Source organism: Antedon mediterranea, chromosome 2 (genome assembly GCF_964355755.1).
Source record: "Antedon mediterranea chromosome 2, ecAntMedi1.1, whole genome shotgun sequence".
In the NCBI taxonomy this organism is placed as follows: domain Eukaryota; kingdom Metazoa; phylum Echinodermata; class Crinoidea; order Comatulida; family Antedonidae; genus Antedon; species Antedon mediterranea.
This window is the reverse complement of record NC_092671.1, coordinates 40,903,381-40,920,457: the sequence shown is the minus strand read 5'-3', so window position 1 is coordinate 40,920,457 and position 17,077 is coordinate 40,903,381. Positions and strand designations below refer to the sequence as shown.

The window sequence follows — 17,077 nt, the reverse complement described above, 5'->3', positions numbered from 1 at the left end:
CAGCTAAAAGGTCACAGATACCGACACCAGAGGTAGCGAGCAAGTGGGATCACCTAAAACAAATTGCTGATAAAATTGTTCCTCATATGCAAGATGTTCCAGTTGCTTTGTTGATAGGAAATAATGTGCCCTGTGTACTACGACCTCGGAACATTATTGCTGGTGAAGAAAACCATCCATATGCTCAACAATCTATACTTGGCTGGGGAATAATTGGCACCATTTGTAAACCGGAGGATGTTACGTCTCTTCGTTTGGTCTCCTACACAAAGAAATAATATCACCAATTCACATTAAAAAAATGATGAAAGTTGATTTTCCAGATAGAGGTGTTGGCGTTTCCATGTCAGTTGACGAAAGAGGTTTCTCAACATCCTAACTGATAATATTCGTCAGAGAAGTGACGGAAATTACGAGATGCCATTACCACTCCGTTCACCAAATGTAAATATTCCTGATAATAAACCATTGGCTGTTAAACGATTCAACGGTCTGAGGAAACGATTTACAAAGCAACCAGAGTTCATGAGAGATTATTTTGGTTTCATGAAGGATGTACTGACGGATGTAGTGGAAGAAGTTCCTAAAGACACAAAGCCTGTTATCGGAAGAATAAACTATGTACCACACACGGGAATATATCACCCAAAAAAACCTGGTCAAATACGAGTGGTATTTGATTGTTCTGCCATGTATCAAGGTACATCATTGAATGAACGTTTGTTGCCCGGTCCGAACCAAATTAACAGTCTACTTGGAATTTTGCTGAGGTTTAGACAGGAGAACGTCGCAATAATGGCTGACATCAAGGGGATGTTTCATCAATTCTTTTTTGCTAATGCGGATAGAGAACTTCTGCGGTTCCTGTGGTTTAAAGACAATAATCCAAACAATGAAGTAATTGAATATAGAATGATGGTTCATCTGTTCGGAGCAACTAGCTCACCAGGTTGCTCTAATTTTGGTTTGAAGAGAGCAGCTGAAGATGGCGAAAAATGTTATGGAAAAGAAGAAGCAAACTTCATAAAGAATGACTTCTACGTCGATGATGGTCCCTGTCTACAGCTGATGAAGCAATAAGCTTAATACAAAATAGTACAGGTATATGTGCTAAAGCCGGTTTGAGACTGCATAAATGGATCTCAAATGATAGGAAAGTTCTCAGCTGTATTCCAGAAGGACAACGAGGCAAGTCATTATATAACATCAATGTAAAGTCTGACACTCTACCTAATGAAAGAGTGCTAGGCGTATCGTGGTGCATCGAAAGTGATGAGTTCAAATTTAGGGTGCAACTAAATTATCTCCCTACCAGACGAAATGTTCTCAAGACCGTATGCTCCATTTACGATCCGTTAGGATTTATCGCTCCTGTCCTCATTGTTGCAGAGATGGTTCTTTTTTATTTATTTATTCTGGTTTATTAAAAACAAAGACATGGCAGTACAAAACTGAATTGCGTCCAGTAACATAAACATAAAAAATATACCAAAAACGAGCAAAATTTACACAAACATCCAATATAAAAATATATATATATATAATGTTCTTTGCCTCTTGTGTTTATATATATATATATATATATATATATATATATATATATATATATATATATATATATATATATATATATATATATATATATATATATATATATATATATATAAACACAATAGGCAAAGAACATTAATTCTAAACCGCCCGGTATATACAAAAATGCATTAAAAAAAAATAAAGAATATACAATTACAAATTTACAAAGATATATATATCAAAAACGAGCAAAATTACACAACCATCTAATATAAAAATATATATATTCTGCAAAGTGTCTGTGCACAGAATCTTGATTGGGACGATCCTTTGGGTCCCGACGAGCAGAGCAAATAGGAGAGATGGTGCGAAGACATACAGAACTTAAATACACTAAGCATACCACGTTGTTATAAACCAATCAATTTTAAAGCAGTGACCGCAGAATTTCATCATTTTTCAGATGCAAGTGAAGCTGCGTACGGTCAATGCTCGTACTTGCGATTAATTGATGGAGATGGGAAGGCAGCAGTTGTCTCCTTTTTGCTTGGCAAGGCCAGGGTAACTCCTGCTAATAAGAAGATTACGATACCTCGCATTGAGCTGAATGCAGCAGCGGTATCAGCTCTAGTCAGTCATATCCTGAAGAATGAGATGGATATTAAAGTACCAATAATAGAATTACTTTTGGACCGATAGTAAAGTTGTACTAGGTTACATAGAGAATGTAGCTACACGGTATCAAATGTTTGTTGGTAATCGAGTGCAACAAATTCATGACCAAACTAATGTTGATGATTGGCACTACATCAATTCTTTAGATAACCCAAGTGATGAGGCAAGCCGAGGGCTGACAACTCTCAAATTACTCACAACTTCAAAGTGGATCGGTGGACCGGATTTTCTGAGGCAGGATGGTGAATTAAAATGTTTGAGACAAAATGCCGTTGACAAGGAAGCAACAAAACTTGATTGAAAATGTTCATCTGGTTTGTATGGCTAACATTCTCCGTAGTGCTAAAACACCGAAGCCTAACATCACGAAGGAAGAACGCAAAGCCATTGTTCAACTTAAAAAAGAAGATTCTATTCTTATTTTACCAGCCGATAAAGGAAAGGCCACTGTCATAATGGATAAAGAAGAATATGAGCAGATTGTAAAAACGATGCTTGCAGATGAAAGAACCTATGAAGTTTTAAAAAAGGATCTTACCCGCCGGTATAAAAGTGAGTTGGTATCCATTCTTACTAGGTTAAAAAAGCAGCATAAGATCAATAACAGACAGTATTACTTGCTATTTCCTACGGTAGAAAACATCCCTCGTATTTACGCTACACCTAAGATACACAAAGAAGGTAAAAAAGTTAGACCTATTGTGGACTATACAGGATCCATAGCATATGAAACCGCTAAAGCCGTTGCTGATATTCTCTCCCCCTTAGTAGGAAGCACACAACATCACAATAACAACTCAAAACATTTAGCTCAAGAACTTACGGAAGTCATGATAGAGGAGGATGAAATTTTCAATTCCCATGATGTTGTTTCTCTGTTTACCAACATTCCAATAGAAGATTCCCTGACCGTCGTAACATCTCGACTACAAGAGTATAATGACCTTAAAAACAGAACACTATTGGACATAGATGACATCATGGAGTTATTAAAGTTCGTCCTAACTACCACCTATTTTACATTCCGAGGGATTATTTACCAACAAATATTTGGGGCAGCCATGGGGAGCCCAGTCTCTCCCATTGTAGCGAACCTGTATTTAGAATTTCTAGAACAGAAAGCTATAGCGTCAGTACCCTTAGAATGTAAACTTCGGTTATGGAAACGCTACGTGGATAACGTTCTTGAAATTGTTAAACAAGACCAAGTTGAAAATCTCACACAACATCTCAATTCATCTGACCCAGCTGGCACCATAAAGTTCACCTATGAGAAAGAATATGAAAACAAGATCCCTTTCCTCGATTCTCTCATCATTAGAAAACCAGATGGATCTGTCAAACTTTTAGTATATAGAAAACCGACACATACGGACCAGTACCTACATTTTGATTCTCACCATCCTCCTGTACATCATCAAAAACTGGGAATAATCAGAACACTATTTGACCGTATGAATTCCATTGTCACTAGGGATGCAGATCGTAATACAGAAGAGGCCAATATAACATCAGCCCTTTCCAGATGTGGCTATCCTAAGTGGTCATTCAACCAAGTAAAGAAAAAAATGAAAGAAAATAAAAAAGTAACATCCAAGAAGAAAGAAAACACCACGGAAATCAAAGGATTTGTAGTCGTCCCTTATGTAGCAGGACTTTCGGAGCGAGTTAGCAAAGTGTTTAAGGAGTTTGGCATCAACACAGCTATGAAACCCCACACTTCATTACGCCAACTACTTGTCCACCCAAAAGACCAAGTTGACAAATTGAAAGTGGCTAATTGCGTCTACGAAATCTCATGTTCTAATTGTGATCACACCTACATTGGAGAAACGGGTCGTTGTTTTGGCACAAGGTTAAAAGAACATAGAAAAGAAACAGAAAAGATAACCCAACAGAGAAAGAACTTCACTCGTCAATCACATAGAGAATCAAAAAATGAACTGAGCAAATCAGCTATAGCAGATCATGCCGTCAAGTTAAATCACATAATAGACTGGACACAACCTAAAATCATCGACAGGGAACCAGATACAAACAACCGACGCATCAGAGAAGCCATCTGGATCCGCAGACGAGGAAACCAAAATCATCAACAGAGACGAGGGCACCCACCAACTCAGTCACGTGTATGAACCGGTCATTAAACAGAATAGGCCCTCTAGAGGTCAGTCTGTTCGATGATAGATCGTCATTATTTCTGAAGCTGTCCGAAACTGTCAAGGTTAGTTTTTACTAATTATTGATTTGGAAAAAAGAATATTTTCAATATAAGCAACAAAACTTGTTTCCTCAGAATTTAAACGCTCGTTTGCTGTCACAGCTGTAATTACAAGTCAGAATGATGTGATTGGTAGAAAATTAAGAAGTTCTCCAAATGGAAAATGGTAAAGATAGTGATTGCTCGACTTTTAAACCTTAAGTTAAGACAAGATTAATGACTGCAGCAAAAAAACATTATTCACCTATGCCTATGGAAATAAAACATTCTATAATCATACCAAAATACTCACCTTTAATGACTCTTCTTGTTGATCACCACCTGCACAAGAAAGTAAACCATATGGGCATAAGTGCCACGTTAAACAGTCTAAGACAATGTGGTTTCTGGTTGATCGGCGCAGTATCCGCTGTCTCGCAATACTTACGAAAATGTGTGACATGTGGACGATCCAGAGGTCAACTAGGTGCCCAAAAAATGGCCGACTTACCTATTGATAGACTGTCGGAATCGCCTCCATTTACATATTGTGGAGTTGATTTATTTGGCCCATTTATTATCAAAGAGAGAAGGAGTCGAGTCAAGAGATATGGTGTATTATTTACTTGTATGGCGTCTAGGGCTATACATCTTGAATCAGTCAACTCACTAGAAACAAATTCATTCATAAACGCCTTACGACGTTTCTTAAGCATAAGAGGTCCTGTGTACCAGATGCGATCAGACCAGGGAACAAATTTTGTTGGGGCGATCAACGAGTTCTCTAAAGTGCAAAACTTTCTACGTGACCGGCAATGCAGATGGATACTTAATGTTCCCTCAGTAAGTCATATGGGAGCGTCAAATAAGGACTGTGCGCAGTGCGTTGACACCATTATTGAATAGCTGTGGAGATCATCTGTGTGACGAAACTTTTCGCACATATTTGTGTGAGGTACAGAGTATTGTAAATTCACGTCCTTTAACTGTAAACAATCTTTCATATCCTACAGCTCCAGAAGCACTCACACCGAATCACTTATTGACAATGAAGTCAAATATTCTGTTACCACCACCAGGCGAATTCCAGGCAAGTGATATATATTGCCGAAGTAGATGGCGGCGGGTCCAGTTTATGGCCAATCAGTTTTGGCATCGGTGGCGTAACAAGTATCTCAGCACTCTTCAAACCAGACAAACGTGGAACGTCTCTAGAAGGAATTTTTGTATAGGTGACATAGTTATCATCAGATAAGTTCAGATAATATTTATTTTTAGATAATAATGAATGAATATATACAAAATAGAAAAAAGATATTAAAGTGAACATAGATAAAGCAGTAATTGGTAGTCATTATTATCATGGATCCCTTCTAGAAGTTAAAAACTTGTCTCGTAGGGACCCACAACAAAACACATTACTAAAAAAATAAAAATAACCTAGAATATATAATTATATAATTTAGGATAAAAAATTACAGTATAATAATCAAGGATGAAAATGCACCACGCAATGATTGGAAGCTTGGTCGAATTGTGGAAGTGATGAAGAGCAAGGATGATCTCGTAAGGAAGGTCAAACTTCGTCATCAGAGTGGTCATTACGAACGACCTATTCACAAGTTGATCTTGTTAGTGGCTAGTGATTCTTGAAGTGGTCCAATCCCAGTCAGGCAGCCAACCGTTTGATGCGTATTGAGAAAATGGAATCAAGAAATTTGTTAATTTTCATATGAACGTTTTATTTGGATATGCATTAGAACTTTTGAGTATTTTGTAAACAATGAACTTTTTTTGTTGAGAAGAACTTATGTTATATTTCAACAAGAACTTTTATATTTAATTTACAAGGATTTCAATGTTAATGTAATTACTTTACGTCCTTGAGGGAGCAATGTTACTGCAGAGTGCATGTATTTATTTTATATTACTTTAGTTCCTATTATTCTAGAAGGTTCTGCCCTATGAATATTCATTTATTCTGTTAATTTCTTATTTGCATTCTCATTTACATATTATTTGCCAAGTGTGCACAGTGTGCTGTTTCTCCTTTGTTTTCCTTTGTCCTGATTTTCTTGTGTTCTGCTCAGTTGTTGTTTGCCTGTGCAAGGGTACAGGTCTGTGCAAGTGCATAAGAGCCATTATTTTTCTTTTACCAGCTCTGCTCTACAGTTTATTATTTACACTTTATTACTATTGGATATTTCTGGGATTTTACTTTGTTTTGGACTTACTTTGCAAATGTTGACATCATTGTGGATGGTGCATATTAAAGGAAGTACTTTAAACATTAATTTTACTCTTTTAATTTCTGTATGTTGTTAGGGCTGCGTACATTAAAACAAGGAATCAACAGCAGCTGACTTAATTGGTAGAACCAATTAAAGTTCCGAGTAGTTGTGAGTAGTCCCGAGAAGTTCCGAGTAGTTCCGAGTAGTTCCGAGAAGTTCCGAGTAGTTCCGAGAAGTTCCGAGAAGTTCCGAGAAGTTCCGAGTAGCTCCGAGTAGCTCCGAGTAGTTCCGAGTAGTTCCGAGTAGTCCCGAGTAGTTCCGAGAAGTTCCGAGCAGGTTCCGAGCAGTTCCGAGTAGTTTCGAGTAGTATCGAATAGTTCCGAGAAGATCCGAGTAGTTCCGAGTATTTAAGAGTTGTTCCGAGTAGTTCCAAATATTGACGAGTAGTTCCGAGAAGTTACAAATAGTTCCGAGAAGTTCCGAGAATTTCCGAGTAGTTCCGATAAGTTCAGAGTAGTTGTGAGTAGTTCCGAGTAGTTCCGAGTAGTTCCGAGTAGCTCCGAGTACCTCCGAGTGGTTCTGAGAAGTTCTGAGAAGTTCCAAGTAGTTCCGAGAAGTTCCGAGTAGTTCCGAGTATTTAATAGTTGTTCCGAGTAGTTCCGAGTAGTTCCGAGAAGTTACGAATAGTTCCGAGAAGTTCCGAGAATTTCCGAGTGGTTCCGAGTGGTCCCGAGAAGTTCCGAGTGGTTCCGAGAAGTTTCCGAGTAGTTCCGAGGAGTTCCGAGCAGTTCAATTCAATTCAATTCAATTCAATAGACATTATTTACAAAATCTGAATACATACAGTAGGAAAACAAGAAACAGGATTGTACAGAATTGTAAAGTATATCAGAAAATGAAGGCAAAAGCCCTGAAAGATTTTGTAACATCTTGTGTTGGGCGAGCCTTAACACAAATAAAAAAGAAAAGAAATGCATTGAAGAAAATCATAATAAATTTCGTAATCTAAAATATGAATAACAGAAAAAAAAAAATCTGTTGGTACTGCAGATCGAGACATGACCGAATAATAAAAATTTAATAAGTAGAAAAGGTGTATTTTTTTAATTTTGAGAGAAGTATCTTAGGGGAAGCAGATTTTAAAATGGAGGGTGGTAGGTTGTTCCATAGGGTGGGTCCAGAGTATCGAATGTTATGTTGGAAAGAATTTGTTCTATGGGAGGGTATAGATAATTTATTTTTAGTACGTGTGTGATGGGAATGATAGAAGGAATTGGAAGTAAATAGATAACAAAGATGGTGAGGAAGGATGTTGTTTAAGGCAGAGTACACAATAATGGTTTGTTGAATTAAATTGATATCATTAAGTTTGATGAGATTAAGATTTGAAAATAAATGAGAGGAATGGGAAAGCGGAGGCGCGCCAGATATAATTCTTATAGCCTTCTTTTGGAGGTTATGCAATTCATTAAGGTTTGTGGGGTATGTGTTGCATCAAACAATATTACAATAACTCAAATAGGGAAGAATCATAGAGCAATACAGGATGCGTAGGATATTAGGGGGTAAATATGAAGACAAATGAAAAATAATACCAAGGCTTTTGGAAATCTTGTTTTCAGTTACACTAATGAGTTTTCCACGTCAGGCCAGAGTCAAGATGGACACCTAAGAATTTTGCTGATTGAACAGAGGGGATGTTTATATTTTCAATGGTAATATTGTATGGTGGTGGGTCAACATTTTTTAACTTCTGGGGAGTCCCAAACAGGATGAAGTTACATTTTTTATGGTTTATAGAAAGTTTATTAGCAGCAAAGTATTGGGACAACATCTCTAGTTGGGAGTTGGTAGTATTAAACAGAGTTTGGATTTCAGGGTGAGAATAAGTGACAGTTGTGTCATCAGCGTATAGGTAAAAATCAGGTAATGGGGAAGAAAGATAGATATTGTTAATGTACAGAATAAATAAAAGGGGACCGAGTAAGGAGCCTTGGGGAACACCACAAGTTACATGATTGAAGTTAGAGATTGAATTGGAGAGTTTTGTGCATTGGACACGATTAGAGAGGTAACTTTTGAAGAGATTTAATGCAGGGCCACGGATTCCATAGTGAGATAATTTGAATAAGAGAATATTGTGATCAATTGTATCGAAAGCCTTGGAGAGGTCTATAAAAATTCCTAATGTGAGGTGACGGTCTTCGAAACCATCAACAATTTTATTAGTTAGGTCGATTAGAGCGGATGCAGTATAGTGGCTTTTTCTGAATCCAAATTGTTTTTTGTAGAGAATGTTGTATTTATTTATGAATGAGGACGTACGTTCATAAATCACTCTCTCCAAGGCTTTCGAGAAAATTGAAAGAATTGAGATAGGACGATAGTTGGAGAGATCAGATTTGTTTCCGGACTTATAAATAGGAGTAACGCGCCCTATCTTCATCCTGTCTGGGAACACACCATTAGTTAAAACAAGATTAAAAATATGGGATAAAGGGAAGGAGATCAAATTGGCGACATATTTATTGGGTTTAGTTTTAAAATCGTCAATGTCAGGGGATTTGTTTGTTTCAAAGGATGTGATAATTTTTATAACTTCCGTCTCATCAACTGGATTAAGAAATAAAGAATTATGAGTTGGATTTGGCAGAAAGTCTTTAAATGAGTTGTTGACATGGGGAATTTTGTTAGCAAGGGGAGGGACCGATTTCTACAAAGTATTTGTTAAAAGCATTACATATTGAATTGGGATCTTTAGTCAGTTCACCGTTTACAGTTGATAGAGATATCAGAGTTTCGATTATTGGGGTTTTTGAGTAGTGAATTGAGGGTTTTCCAGGTTGCTTTGATATTATTTTTATGTTTAATGAAAGTGTCCTTCTTGTAATGTAATTTTTTAGCCAGTTTGACCAAAGTATTTAGTTTATTGCGAATTTTTTTGTATGTTTTTTCATTGGCGACAGAAGGACAGTGGAGGAATTTAGAATAAAGTTTGTGTTTATATTTAACTGAATTTAGCAATCCATTAGACATCCAGGATTTTATTTTATTTATTTATTTTTTTGATTTTTGGAGGGGAAAGTGTTTATTATAAAGTGATTTTAATTTATTGTCAAAATTGTTATATGCAGTGTTGGGATCGTCAGTGTTTATATGCAGTGTTGGGATCGTCAGTGTTTATATGCAGTGTTGGGATCGTCAGTGTTTATATGCAGTGTTGGGATCGTCAGTGTTTATATGCAGTGTTGGGATCGTCAGTGTTTATATGCAGTGTTGGGATCGTCAGTGTTTATATGCAGTGTTGGGATCGTCAGTGTTTATATGCAGTGTTGGGATCGTCAGTGTTTATAACTTCAAGCCATTGTTATATGCAGTGTTGGGATCGTCAGTGTTTATAACTTCAAGCCATTGTTATATGCAGTGTTGGGATCGTCAGTGTTTATAACTTCAAGCCATTGTTATATGCAGTGTTGGGATCGTCAGTGTTTATAACTTCAAGCCATTGTTATATGCAGTGTTGGGATCGTCAGTGTTTATAACTTCAAGCCATTGTTATATGCAGTGTTGGGATCGTCAGTGTTTATAACTTCAAGCCATTGTTGTGAAGCCACATCAATGCGAAAGTTTTCCAGGGATGTATAGTTTATTTTTCTGAACTCATGAATTTCTTCCCCATTTGAGCCAGTTGGAATATTATTAATAAAAGAAATATTGAAAACAGGAAGATGATCAGAGATATCACAATACAGTAAACCACTTATGTTGTGATGATCGAACTGATTTGTAACAAGGCCAACAGCCATTAAGTCGCGTGCTACAATGCATAGTGATACCGGACCGACAGACAAACAGACCGACAGACAGACAGACCGACAGACAGACGGACCGACCGACATAGTGAACTATACTGACCGAAATTACTGAACATGTTTAAAAATGTTGAAATGTTAAAAAACATTTATATTTTTTTAATTTACACGTGCGTAGCCTGTCACTTTTGACGTGCTCGTATAACGTAATTTCGAGTTGAAAAGTAAGTCAAGAAAAGAGAAATCGGGCAAAAAGAGTGCGCAATAACATTTAACGCGCAGTGCGCGCGCAAAAATCTGCGCACTCATGGCAATTTTGTAAACGCTTAAAATTGCCTGAAACGTACTCTTATTTCATCGAAAATACATTTTGAAAATGTTAAGCGCGCGTACGCATGCGTTACATGCGCTACGCACATAATTGTATTGCCATATGATGATTTATGCCCTGAAATTTATGAGTACCAAATTTTATTTAATTGTGATTCATGGTTGTTAAGATATGATTACAAACGTGATTTCGTTAAATCGTGCGTAGACCGCGTAATTCTTTATTGCGCACCGTGAAAACATAACCACATCGATTCCTGGCCATAAGGAATATTCTGTGAAAAATTGACTTAGCTAGATTAAACTGATATCAAGATAAGGTCATAAAGCGATAAAACGCATAGTGATACCGGACCGACAGACAGACAGACAGACCGACAGACAGACAGACAGACCGACCGACCGACATAGTGAACTATAGAGTCGCTTCCACGCGACTAAAAATGTTGTCAAGCAGAGTAGCAGTGTTTTTAGATATACGGGATGGTTTGTGAATACATGGAAGGTAATGGTTACTAAACAGTGAATTTATAAAATGGCGGGCTTCATTATCAAATTCATATTTGAGAATGTCAATATTGAAATCGCCAAGGATATACATAATCTTGTTTTCTTTGGATAATGTGGAAAGAACAAAATCTAATTCATCTGAAAATGTGTTTGGGTCAAAAGAGGGGGGGGGGGGCCTATATACTGTTCCAATAACGATGTTTTTTAAATTTGGTCTGGTAATTTCGATAAAAATTGATTCGCATGTGGAGGGGTGTAGAGTCAAGTCATTTCTTGTGGAATACTGAAGGCTATCACGAATATACATGGCAACGTCACCACCGACTTTATGGTCTCTGTGATTTGCAGTAAAATGGTAATTAGGGAGCTGTACAAGAGGGTTATCATATTTAAGCCAGGTTTCACTTACACCAATGACATCAAATTGATGCTTTGTTGCTTCTAAGAGTTGTTTAATTTGATCAATGTTTTTAAGGATACTTCTAGAGTTAAAATGAATTGTAGAAAAGCAGTCCGATTTAGTATTCGGGAATGAGTTGGGGTAGTAGTATTGAGATAAGTTTTGGTCGTTAGAGAAACAAGGCCAACAGCCATTAAGTCGCGTGCTACAATGCATAGTGATACCGGACCGACAGACAGACCGACCGACATATTGAACTATAGAGGCATAATTTTGACGAATTTTCAAACTTTTTCATCAAAAACGTGCGTAAATTATCCAATTCGACGTGCTCGTATGACGTAATCTTAAGTCGAAATTGTTTAAAAGTTGGAAAAATTATTAGAAAAGGCTGCAAAAACATAAATCACGTGAAAAAAGTATGTATCTAATGCTACGTGCGCACCGCGCGCGTAAAAATTTGCGCGCGTATGGGAATTTTTGACATGCTCAAAATGATAAGAAACGCGTAGAAAGTTGATTAAAAATTAATTTTGCGCATTTTAAAATTTTAAATGCGCGTGCGTGCGTAACTTTGTGTAAAACACACATTTTTTTTCAACAGAAAGTTAGCGCCTGATATAAATGAAACTTTTGCAAAGTTTCAATTTCAAATGTTATTTGGTTTTTGACCTATGTTAAATACGAGAAAATCGTTAAATCGCGCGTAAATCACGTTGCGCAACTCTAACGTCATTCACAATAGCACAATTTCACGTAAATGCCCACATGTTGACATCAAAACAGTTCAAAAAGTACAGAAAAGCAATAAAACGCATAGTGATACCGGACCGACCGACAGACAGACCGACCGACCGACATAGTGAACTATAGAGTCGCTTCCACGCGACTAAAAATGTGTATCAGGATCAATATTAGTAGTAAAATTGTCAGAATCATTTAAAAAGGGTGAAAAAATTAGGTTGGTTAGTCGGTCATGTTCCGAGGTGCTAGAGTCTATATCATAGTACATACCAAAAAAAAAAAAAATATATGTGTTACAAAAACAAAAAACTACGACTTAACGTACTTAAAAAAGAGAGGAAAAAAAAAAGAATCAAAATTGCAATTTAACATTTGGTTAAAATTAAGTTAACTGATATTGATAAAAAAAAATATGACATTATGAATGAAAACAGCAAAAAAAATTTAAAAAAATTAAAATTGAAAATGATGGAGTGTTAAATTGTTATTATTTTCCATTCAAAAAGTATATAAGTTATCTTGATGCTTGGCATTGTTTCCCAGGCTGACCAGGGTAGTATCGAGTAGTTCCGAGAAGTTCCGAGTAGCTCCGAGTAGTTCCGATAGGTTCCGAGAAGTTCCGAGTAGTTCCAAGAAGTTCCGAGTAGTTCCGAGTAGTTCCGAGTAGTTCCGAGTATTTCCGAGTATTTCCGAGAAGTCCAGAGTAGTCCCGAGTATTTCCGAGAAGTCCCGAGTAGTATCGAGAGGTTCCAAGAAGTTTCGAGAAGTTTTGAGTAGTTCTGAGAAGTTCCAAGTAGTTCCGAATAGTTCCGAGTAGTTCCAAGTAGTTTTGAGTAGTTCTGTGTAGTTCCGAGAAGTTCCGAGTATTTACGAGTAGTTCCGAATATTGACGAGTAGTTACGAATAGTTCCAAGAATTTCTGAGTAGTTTTGAGTAGTTCCGAGTAGTTCCCAGTAGTATCGAGTAGCTCCGAGTAGTTAAGAGTAGTTAAGAGTAGTTTCAGAGTAGTTTCCGAGTAGTTTCCGAGTAGTTCCGAGCAGTTCCGAGCAGGATCGAGTAGTTCCAAGAAGTTCCGAGTAGTTCCGATAGGTTCCGAGAAGTTCCGAGAAGTTCCGAATAGTTCCGAGTAGTTCCGAGTAGTTCCGAATAGTTCCAAATATTTCCGAGAAGTTCTGAGTAGTTCCGAAAAGTTCCAAGTATTTCCGAGTACTTCCCAGTAGTTCCGAATATTGACGAGTAGTTCCGAGTAGTTATGAATATTGACGAGTAGTTCTGAGTAGTTCCGAGAAGTTCCGAGTAGTTCCGAGTATTTCTGAGTATTTCCGATTAGTTCCGAGTAGTTCCGAGTAGTGGCGAGAAGTTCTGAGAAGTTCCGAGTATTTCCGATTAGTTCCGAGTAGTTCCTAGACGTTCCCAGTAGTTCCGAGTAGTTCCGAGTGTTTACGAGTATTTCCGAGTAGTAACGAGTAGTGGTGAGAAGTTCCGAGTAGTGGTGAGAAGTTCCGAGTAGTTCCGAGTGGTTCCGAGTATTTCCGAATATTGATGAGTAGTTCCGAGAAGTTTCGAATAGTTCCGAGAAGTTCTGAGTAGTATCGTGTAGTATCGAGAAGTTCCGAGAAGTTCCGAGTATTTACGAGTAGTTCCGAATATTGACGAGTAGTTCCGAGAAGTTCCGAGTAGTTACGAATAGTTACGAATAGTTACGAGAATTTCCGAGTAGTTCCTAGTAGATCCGAGTAGTTCCGAGTAGTTCCCAGTAGTATCTTGTAGCTCTCTCGTAGCTACGAGTAGTTCCGAGTAGTTTCCGAGTAGGTTCCCAGTAGTATCAAGTAGTATCGAGTAGCTCCGAGTAAATCCGAGTAGCAACGAGTAGCTACGAGTAGCTCCAAGTAGCTCCGAGTAGCTCCGAGTAGTTCCGAGTAGTTTCCGATTAGTTCAGAGCAAGTTCCTAGCAGTTTCGAGAAGTTCCGAGTAGTTCCGAGAAGTTCCGAGTAGTTCCGAGTAGTATCGAGTAGCTCCGAGTAGTTACGAGTAGCTCCGAGTAGCTCCGAGTAGTTTCCGAGCAGTTTCGAGAAGTTCCGAGTAGTATCGAGTAGTTCTGAGAAGTTCCGATAAGTTCCGATAAGTTCCGAGTAGTTCCTAGAAGTTCCCAGTAGTTCCGAGTATTTCCGAGTATTTCCGAGTAGTTCCGAGTAGTTCCGAGAAGTTCCAAGTAATTCAGAGTAGTTCCGAGTAGTTCCCAGTAGTTCCGAGTATTTACGAGTGATTCCGAGTAGTAACGAGTAGTTCCGAGTAGTTCCAAGTAGTTCTGAGTAGTGGTGAGAAATTCCGAGTAGTGGTGAGAAGTTCCGAGTAGTTCCAAGTGGTTCCGAGTATTTCCGAGTAGTTCCGAATATTGATGAGTAGTTCCGAGAAGTTTGGAATAGTTCTGAGAAGTTCCGAGTAGTTCTGAGTAGTATCGTGTAGTATCAAGTAGTTCCGAGAAGTTCTGATTAGTTCCGAGAAGTTCCGAGAAGTTCCGAGTATTTACGAATAGTTCCGAGTAGTTCCGAATATTGACGAGTAGTTCTGAGTAGTTCCGAGAAGTTACGAATAGTTCCGAGAAGTTCCGAGAATTTCCGAGTAGTTCCTAGTAGTTCCGAGTAGTCCCGAGAAGTTCAGAGTAGTTCAGAGTAGTTCCGAGTAGTACCGAGTAGTTCCGAATAGTTCCGAATATTTCCGAGTACTTCCCAGTAGTTCCGAATATTGACGAGTAGTTCCGAGTAGTTCTGAATATTGACGAGTAGTTCCGAGTAGTTCCGAGTAGTTCTGAATATTGATGAGTAGTTCTGAGTAGTTCCGAGTATTTCCGAGTATTTCCGAGTAGTGGCGAGAAGTTCCTAGAAGTTCCGAGTAATTCAGAGTAGTTCAGAGTAGTTCCTAGACGTTCCCAGTAGTTCCGAGTGTTTACGAGTATTTCCGAGTAGTAACGAGTAGTGGTGAGAAGTTCCGAGTAGTTCCGAGTGGTTCCGAGTATTTCCGAATATTGATGAGTAGTTCCGAGAAGTTTCGAATAGTTCCGAGAAGTTCTGAGTAGTATCGTGTAGTATCGAGAAGTTCCGAGAAGTTCTGAGTAGTTCCGAGTAGTTCCGAGTAGTTCCGAATATTGACGAGTAGTTCCGAGTAGTTCCGAGAAGTAACGAATAGTTACGAATAGTTCCGAGAAGTTCCGAGTAGTGGCGAGAAGTTCCGAGAAGTTCAGAGTAATTCAGAGTAGTTCCGAGTAGTTCCAAATAGTTCCGAATATTTCCGAGAAGTTCTGAGTAGTTCCGAAAAGTTCCAAGTATTTCCGAGTATTTCCCAGTAGTTCCGAATATTGACGAGTAGTTCCGAGTAGTTCCGATAAGTTCCGAGTAGTTCATAGAAGTTCTGAGTAGTTCCGATCAGTTCCGAGTAGTGGCGAGAAGTTCCGAGAAGTTCCGAGTAGCTACGAGTAGCTACGAGTAGTTACGATTAGTTTCCGAGTAGTTCCGAGTAGTTTCCAAGTAGTTCCGAGTAGTTTCGAGTAGTTTCGAGTAGTTCCGAGTAGTATCGAGTAGTTCCGAGAAGGTCCGAGCAGTTCCGAGCAATTCCGAGTAGTATAGAGTAGTTCCGAGAAGTTCCGAGTAGTATCGAGTAGCTCCGAGTAGTTCCGATAAGTTCTGATAGGTTCCGAGAAGTTCTGAGAAGTTTCGAATAGTTCCGAGAATTTCCGAGTAGTTCCGAGAAGTCCAGTGTAGTCCCGAGTATTTCCGAAAAGTTCCGAGAAGTTCCGAGTAGTTCCGAATAGTTCCAAATATTTCCGAGAAGTTCTGAGTAGTTCCGAAAAGTTCCGAGTATTTCCGAGTACTTCCCAGTAGTTCCGAATATTGACGAGTAGTTCCGAGGAGTTCCGAGAAGTTTCGAGAAGTTCCGATAAGTTCCGAGTAGTTCCGAGTAGTGGCGAGAAGTTCCGAGTATTTCCGAGTAGTTCCGATTAGTTCCGAGTAGTGGCGAGAAGTTCCGAGTAGTTCCGTGTAATTCCGAGTAGTTCCTAGACGTTCACAGTAGTTCCGAGTAGTTCCGAGTGTTTCCGAGTATTTCCAAGTAGTTCCGAGTAGTTCCAAGTAGTTCTGAGTAGTGGTGAGAAGTTCCGAGTAGTGGTGAGAAGTTCCGAGTAGTTCCGAGTAGTATCGTGTAGTATTGTGTAGTATCGAGTAGTTCCGAGAAGTTCTGAGTAGTTCCGAGAAGTTCCGAGTATTTACGAGTAGTTCCGAGTAGTTCCGAGAAGTTACGAATAGTTCCTAGTAGTTCCGAGTAGTATCGAGTAGATCCGAGTAGTTCCGATAAGTTCCGATTCGAGAAGTTCCGAGTAGTTCCGAGTGGTTCCGAGAAGTCCTGAGTAGTCCCGAGAAGTCCCGAGTAGTCCCGAGAAGTTCCGAGTAGTTCCGAGTAGTTCCAAATAAACCCGAGTAGTCTTGATTAGATCCAAGAATTTCCGAGTAGTTCCGAATAGTTTGGAATTTTGACGAGTAGTTCCGAGAAGTTTTGAATAGTTCCGAGAAGTTCCGAGTAGTTCCGAATATTGACATGTAGTTTCGAATAGTTCCAAGAATTTCCGAGTAGTTCCGAGTGGTTCCGAATT

At 38.6% G+C, this 17,077-nt stretch overlaps 3 protein-coding genes across 3 annotated transcripts; all 3 read left to right on the top strand.

Annotated features, from left to right (window-relative positions):
* Positions 1–417: 417 nt before the first annotated feature.
* Positions 418–1,080, top strand: LOC140039475 (uncharacterized). Its single transcript, XM_072085078.1, has one exon. The coding sequence runs from the start codon at positions 418–420 to the stop codon at positions 1,078–1,080; it is 663 nt and encodes a 220-aa protein (XP_071941179.1).
* A 1,394-nt stretch (positions 1,081–2,474) lies between these two features.
* On the top strand, positions 2,475–4,343 carry LOC140039474 (uncharacterized). The gene has a single exon (XM_072085077.1). The coding sequence runs from the start codon at positions 2,475–2,477 to the stop codon at positions 4,341–4,343; it is 1,869 nt and encodes a 622-aa protein (XP_071941178.1).
* Positions 4,344–4,645: 302 nt separating this feature from the next.
* Positions 4,646–5,640, top strand: LOC140039473 (uncharacterized). Its single transcript, XM_072085076.1, has 2 exons — positions 4,646–5,251; positions 5,488–5,640. The coding sequence occupies exons 1-2, from the start codon at positions 4,646–4,648 to the stop codon at positions 5,638–5,640; spliced, it is 759 nt and encodes a 252-aa protein (XP_071941177.1).
* The last annotated feature ends 11,437 nt before the right edge of the window (positions 5,641–17,077 follow it).